The sequence below is a fragment of the Solanum pennellii genome, chromosome 8 (assembly GCF_001406875.1).
Source record: "Solanum pennellii chromosome 8, SPENNV200".
NCBI classification, from domain to species: Eukaryota; Viridiplantae; Streptophyta; class Magnoliopsida; order Solanales; family Solanaceae; genus Solanum; species Solanum pennellii.
In genome coordinates this window covers 62,145,665-62,153,263 of record NC_028644.1, presented here as the reverse complement: position 1 = coordinate 62,153,263, position 7,599 = coordinate 62,145,665, and the positions used below count along the sequence as shown (strand labels likewise).

The window sequence follows — 7,599 nt, the reverse complement described above, 5'->3', positions numbered from 1 at the left end:
AGTAATATAATTATATTATAGTAAATAAAATTTAATGAGTTTTTCATTTTTGTTTAGTGTATTTTGGAGTGTAGGTAATTAGGTTGAGTGTGGAATGGCCACTCTTATGCAATGTGGCAAAGGTTTTGTATAGAAGAAGACGATATTTTTATGACCTTATGTTAAGAAAATAAAATGACTTCAAATTCATCTTTCTTACTAAGTTTTAATCACCGCTATAATAATCTATGTAATCCAATCCCCCACACACCGCTTCATTTCAATTATAAAAATCGTCTTCATCTCTATTTCATTTACACACAAACACAAAAACAAAGAAACAAAAAGAAAAACGTTACTCTTTTTGATCAACCATGTCTTCTATTCAAGTTGATCAAAATGAAGTTGTTGTTGATGATAATGACACGATGACAAATTTAGTTAAAAAAGACGATGAAATTTATTCCAAGTCGTCTTCAATTGGTGTGCTGAGTCATGGAGATAGTGGTGATGATGAAGATGGCGAAGAAGCACAAAGCAAGGGTCTTGTTGAGGAAGGATCCCTCAATTCTTTGGCTGCATTGGAAGCTGCGCTTCCTTTTAAGTTAGTGTTTTCCTTCTTTCCTTTTTAGTCAGTTTAATTAACTTTTTTTCAAAAAAAAAGATTCGCTAAAATCTTTTTTTCTTTATTGTTTTGAAAAAAAATGTCATGTGCTTTTTTTTTTGGATCTGATACATTTTATTACTGAGACAAGAATTTTATAGCAAAACTTTATTTTTTGTCAAATTTTATCTAAAAGGATTTGACTGTACTAATTCATATTTAGTAAATGCTTGTGAAGATTGATTAAACGTCTTCAGTCATTTCAATAGGTTTAATAAATTTTTTTATAAAATAAGAAGAATTCTTTTTACTTATAAGCTAAGATTTCGTTTAATTTTTTTCATATAATTTTTTTTTTGGATCTGATTTAGACATTTCATGACGGAAACAAGAATTTTACAAAAGGATTTATAGCATAACTTTAACCTCATTTTTCATGTTTCCTTTTTGTCAAATCTTTAGTTTTCAGTTATTTCATCTGTAGTAAATGCTTGTAAAGATAGATTACACGTAGATTTAATAATTTTTGTATACTCCTAAGCTAAGATTTCGTCTAATTTTTGGTGATATAATTTTATTTTATTTTATAGACGTGGATTATCAGGATTTTATGAAGGAAAATCAAAGACATTCATGAATTTGGGTGATGTGAAAGATATAGAAGATGTTGAAAAGGAAGAAAGCCCTTTGAACAAAAGGAGACGTTTAACTATGGCAACTACCTTGTATAAATGGGGTAGTAGTAGCTCAAGTTCAATGCCTCTTTTGACACCTACTGATGGTGAAAACACACACAATGTTGAGGTTGAACAAGAGTTCAAATCATCCACTAGCAGCACTAGCTTTAATTCTGTTGATTCCACCACCACCACTACCAAGCCATCCATCAACTAATCGGTCAAATCAGATGATCATCTTCTGTGCACCTCAATATGTCTAGTTTCAATAGTCATGCGTTTTTTGTGTGACACTAAAGTTTTTTTAATATTTGTCTTTTCCTTTGGGTTGTGATGACGTTTTTTAGTTCCTATGGTTTTTCTTTTATGTCTTTATTCTCTCTTTTTATGTAAGTGGATATGCCCAATTACTAGGGGTATTGATCTGAGCTTTTCTTTGTTAAGCTTTGATCATTTTGTGTTATCAATGAAGTGTTTATTTAAGTATTGTTTTCTAAACTTCATGGTAATAGTTTGGAAAAAAGTACAATTATAAAATAAAGTTCCTGAGATCATGAGATTTTAGTTGTTTCATTTGGTTAACTAACTGAATTTTCATTTTATTGATGAAGATTCGAATCTTCACCTTATAATCGACTTCTGAATAGATATATGTTAGCCCCTTTTTTTCTTTCAGTAGTATTTTCACTTTGTGATCCGTATGTGTGATTTTTGCTAAAAAATTCACTTAATACTCATTCAAGTTTCTTTAATTTTATACGTGAAGGAAAATGCCTAAAAAGTGTTACAAGAACCCTATAAAGCAACAAAATAGGGAAGTTATATATTGAAAAGACAAAGGTGATTTGATGGTCTAATTATTTATTTTTATAATGACGATGTTTATCACTTAAACTCGTTGAGATAGAACCAACAACTACAAGTAGTAAGTTATAATAGGCATCTTATCTGCCATTATTTATTTTAGCAATTACGAAAAAACAATTTAGACGAGCGATTCTCATAATTAATATTTTGATATGTAATCGAGAACACAGCTAACCAAAGCAGTTCAATATCTATATATAAATATATAAAAAAATTAAATCATATATAAATAGTATAATTTTGTGTGCCGATAGTGGCTATGCGCTCTTGTATACCAACATAAACGGTCGCACTAAATTATCAAATCAAAACACATTTTTAACATATATAAATTCGTATGAGATATTATGTATGCATTTCTAGTCCTAGATCTACAAGTAGGAAATTTTTTCGTTTTAAATGCTATCATTTTTATAATAGAAAACAAGTCCAAATGAAGAGAAAAAAAACTACATGTTGGGATAAACGTGTGTAATCTTATTTGATCAATTTGCATAATTCGGATGAAAAGAACCTGTATGCGTAATTATGCATATAATCGTTTCGACTAATGGTTAATAAAGTGTGTGTTCAGAATCGTAAAGTCTCAGGTTCAAATTCCAAATTCCAGTTAAAACAAAATCAATAGGTGATTTTCCTCCTATTTGTCTACGTATAAACGAAGTTACCTGATTTTTGTTGATAATGAAAGCTAGATGACATGTATCTCATGAAATTAATTGAGGCGCATGCAAATTTGAGCAGATGTACACAAAAATGAACGTTATCATTTTTTTCTTTGATAGTGTGTACAAGTATCTTTTTATTTTATTTTATTACATTGGGGAAGTAGAGAAGGGAAAAGAAGATGCCACATTACTTATGAATTTGAACTCTTCACCTTAACCATAGAATAAAGTAAGTTCACCAAGTGAGTTAAGTCCTCAATCTTGTGTAAATAACTTTTTATTCCCCAAAAACTGTTATTTATTTGAGTAAATAGTATTCGAATCTTGTGATATTTAATTTCTTTTCTTAATTGTATGTTGGAGATTCTGAATCCACTTATCAAGTATTAGAAACCTTAGTAAAAGAAGTAATAACGATATGTGAAAAACTAAGAAACAAAGATCTAAGATGCATATCTAATATTTACACCACACAAAAGAAGACAGTTGTCTCGTTTTAACTGATGCTGGCGTAAACCCGACAAATTTGTTGGATATATATCGTTATAAAGACATAATAAAGATATAAACGTACTTTAATGTCGTTTAGCGGAAGAATAATTTAAAGAATCTATGATTTCACGTTATATATAACTTGACGTTTTCCCTTTAGTTAAAGCCGTCAAAAAGTTCGTAAAGGTAGTGACGTAGGTCGTATTTTTCACGAAAGAGGCCAAACCTTACCGACTTTGTATAATACCAACTAGTACTTGGATCTCCCCCGTATGAAATTTTTTCGGTTGCTCCAGTGCACCTCTAATTTTATTACACATGTTAACTTTCAATTCGACAGATTAGGGTTTATTCATTTATAATTAATCACCCCTTAAGCCCTTGTTTCTTGCCCTAATTCAGGCGGGTGTTGAATTGCAGTTATCGTAGGAAACAAAATAAAGGGGTGGAGGGTGTAAGTATGACCTCCTGAAATAACTGTATGAGTTGTGGAAGACAATCCATAATATGTACTAGCAATCCATGAAGTGGATTCGAAAGAATTGCAAATTCACTCAGGTAGTCACAAGCCAAACCACGACATGGTATCGTTCCACGAGTAGAGTCACTCATGAATTACTTTTTTCAAATTTTCACGTTCTTTTTACTATTTCAAAAGATCAAAATAGGAAATAGCTCTAGAGGTTAAAGAGGTTATCAGAATGGTTTACATATATCAATCACCAGCTTAGAAGAAAGGGCAAGTTGGTGGTGGGCAAGGATGATCAAGTTAGACAGGAGATTTCATAGTACTAGCATAACAACCCTAATGGAAGACACTCAGAGATAGAGAATACTTATAGAAGGATTTCAACCTTATATTATTGAAAAAAGTCAAAAGATGATATCAACTCCTCAAGAAATGCCCGATCTGCCAAAAAAGCAAGTATTATGCAGCAATCTATCCTGGAAAGTAACCCATATTAATTCCTAGTTCTGCTTAGTCCAACATCAACATGGACTTTATCGATGGGCTGCCAAAATCCAAAGGAAAAACCATTATGGTAGTAGTAGACAGTTTGACCAAGAGGTGGTCATGTCATTTCTCTCTGTCATTCTTACACAAAAGCATCAGTGGCCCAAATCTTTCTTAATCTTCAAAATCTACGGTGTGTTAGAAAATATTATGATTTACAGAGATCCTGTATTTCTTATTAGATTTTAGTAGGATTCATTTTATGTTCATAGAGTTACATTAAGCACATTCACAGCCTATGATCTATACTCAGATAATCAAATTGGAGTCTTAAATAGTAACTTAAAAATCTATCTTAGGTTTTATTAATCTGATAGTCAGGCTGATTGGTCCTTGTACCTAGACTTAGCTGAGTGGAGCTACAACACTTCCTTTCATTTTGCAATACAAACTACTCCTTATGAAGCACTGCATGACTAGCCTCCACCTCTTCATTTCTCTTATGTTTCTGATGAGACTGTTGATGAAGAAATGAATAGGAGTATATTGACTAGGAAATGCAAGGTTCAACTACTCGAATTTCATATACATAATATTGAATCGATCTCATTTTTTGGTCAACTTTTGCTATTCAATTGCCACAAGCAATTGTTAAAAAGGAAAAATAATTGGAGTTGAAAATAAAAGATTTGGTGGTTGGCAAATTAGTAAGATTTGCAACCATTTTTGACTTTGCTATATTTACATATGTCATTAGTGACATAGGCATGGTTTTATCGTTCTATAAATAGAGCATTCATGATCATTTGTAGAACACACCAAGATAGAGAGAAAACCATTTTGAGAGCAAAGTGAGGTATTCCATAGACTATATAAGAAAAATAGTCTGTGAAGAAAAATAGAGTGTGAGCGATATTTTAGTAAGGTGAAAATCAAAAAAGTGTTGTTCCTTTTGAGTGTGTAGTAGTCACTTTAAGTATTGTATTCGTGACTACACAGTGTAAAATTCCTTACTATAGTAATATCAGTTGCTCCTTTTGGCCTGTGATTTTTTCCCTTATTGAGAAGGGTGTCCACGTAAATTTCTTAGTGTCATTATTTTTCCATTTTATTTTCATTACTTTTACCATATATATTTTTGTGTTTATTCGCGTTTTTCCAACAAACTTTGGTATCAGAGCCAAGGTTTTATCTAAGTATGCTCTGTGGTTGCAGCACAGTCTGAACTTCCACATCAAAAAAGATTTACTTTGATTTGCGATAACAATATTTTTGAGGGAAAAACAATGGAAGTCAACACAAGTAGAATGATTACTTTGAATGGTGTTAATTATGTCATTTGGAAGGGAAAAATGAAAGATCTGCTTTATGTCAAGAACTTTTACAAACTAGTATTTACCACTGTAAAGCCTGATAATAAAACCGATGAAGAATGGAATCTGTTGCACAGACAGGTTTGTGGATTCATTAGGCAATGGGTCGACGATAATGTGTTGAACCATATTTCTGGGGAGACACATACTCAAACCCTATGGGAGCATCTTGAAATTTTGTATGCTCGGAAGATTGGCAATAAAAAAAATGTTCTTAATAAAGCAGATGTTGAGTTTAAAGTATCATGAAGGTTTTCCGATGACAGACCATCTGAATAATTTTCAAGGGATCATGAACCAATTATCTGCTATAAACATCAAATTTGATGAAGAAATTCAAGGCTTGATTCTACTTGGTTTCCTACCAGACTCTTGGGAAACATTTAGAACTTCATTATCAAATTCTGCTCCGAATGGTGTGATCTCTATGGATTCCGTCAAGAGTAGTGTCTTGAACGAAGAGATGAGAAGAAAAACTCAAGGTTCTTCTTCATCGGATGTCCTGATAACTGGCCTAAAGGGGAGAAACAAAAATCGTGGTTCTCAGTATAGAGAACAAAATAGGAGCAAATCTAGAGGAAGACTTAAGGATATTGAATGCTATCATTGTGGCATGAAAGGGCACACAAAGAAGTTCTGCAGGAAGTTGAAGAGGGAAAACAAAAACAAACAGGAAACTAAAGAAGATGGCAATGAAAATTGCCTAGCCACCATTACCACCGAAGATCTTGTTACTGTCCTTGATGCGGATATGATAAATATTGCTTGTGATGAGTCAAGCTGGGTTGTGGACACTGGTGCCGCATATCATGTGACATCAAGGGAGGATTTTTTCTCTTCCTATACTCTTGGTGATTTTGGTACCTTGAGTATAGGTAATGAGACTGTTTCTAGGGTGGTTGGTATTGGTACAATTTGTTTGGAAACTAGTGTTGGAACTAAACTAGTTTTGAACAATGTGAAACATGCTCCTGAAGTTCGTCTGCACCTAATTTCTGTTGGTGTTTTAGATGATGAAGGATATGTTAGTACCAACGGTGATGGAAAATGGAAGTTCATTAAGGGTTCCTTAGTTGTGGTAACAAACGTCGTGGTCTATACTGGACTACGACATCTGCTTGTGATGATATGGTGAGTGCGGTTGAGAGTGATAACTCCTCAACGTTATGGCACAAGAGACTTAGCCACATCAGCGAGAAAGGACTTAATGTTCTAGCCAAGAAGAATTTTTTGTCAAATTTCAGAAGTGCTAAATTAGAAAAGTGTGAGCACTGCTTGGCTGGTAAACAAAATAGAGTTTCCTTTAAGTGCTACCCTCCTTCGAGAAAGACAGAGTTGCTTTAGTAGGTGCACTCTTATTTATGTGGACCAATGAAGACAATTAAATTGGGTGATGCACTCTACTTTGTCACTTTCACTGATGATTGCTCGAGAAAACTTTGGGTTTATGTCTTGAAGACTAAAGACCAAGTGTTAGGTGTCTTCAAGAAGTTCCAGGCTTCAGTTGAAAAAGAAACTGGAAAGAAAATAAAATGTATTCGTACTGACAATGGTGGTAAATATTGTGGACCATTTGATGAATACTGCAAGCATCAAGATATTAGACACCAGAAGACTCCTCCCAAGACTCCTCAGTTTAATGGTTTGGCTGAGAGAGTGAACAGGACCTTGATGGAAAGAGTTAAATATTTGCTTTCTGAAGCAAAGTTGCCGAACTCATTTTGGAATTGATCGCTGCACATGTTATTAATCTATCTCCAGCTGTTGCTTTGCAAAGTGATGTACCAAATAGTGTTTGGTACGAAAATGATGTTTCCTATGACCATTTGAGAGTATTTGGTTGCAAACCTTTTGTACATGTGCCAAAAGATGAGAGTCAAGTTAGATGCCAAGACAAGAAAGTACATCTTCATTGGATATGACCTTGATGAATTTGGTTACAGGCTATATGATCCAATTAAAAAAGAAACTTGTGAGAAGCTGT

General features: G+C 33.2%; 1 protein-coding gene across 1 annotated transcript; it reads left to right on the top strand.

Moving 5' to 3' along the window:
- Positions 1-219: 219 nt before the first annotated feature.
- Positions 220-1,703, top strand: LOC107028214. Its single transcript, XM_015229258.2, has 2 exons — positions 220-583; positions 1,174-1,703. Exons 1-2 carry the CDS (start codon positions 354-356, stop codon positions 1,475-1,477), a joined length of 534 nt encoding a protein of 177 aa, XP_015084744.1. The 5' UTR covers positions 220-353; the 3' UTR covers positions 1,478-1,703.
- The last annotated feature ends 5,896 nt before the right edge of the window (positions 1,704-7,599 follow it).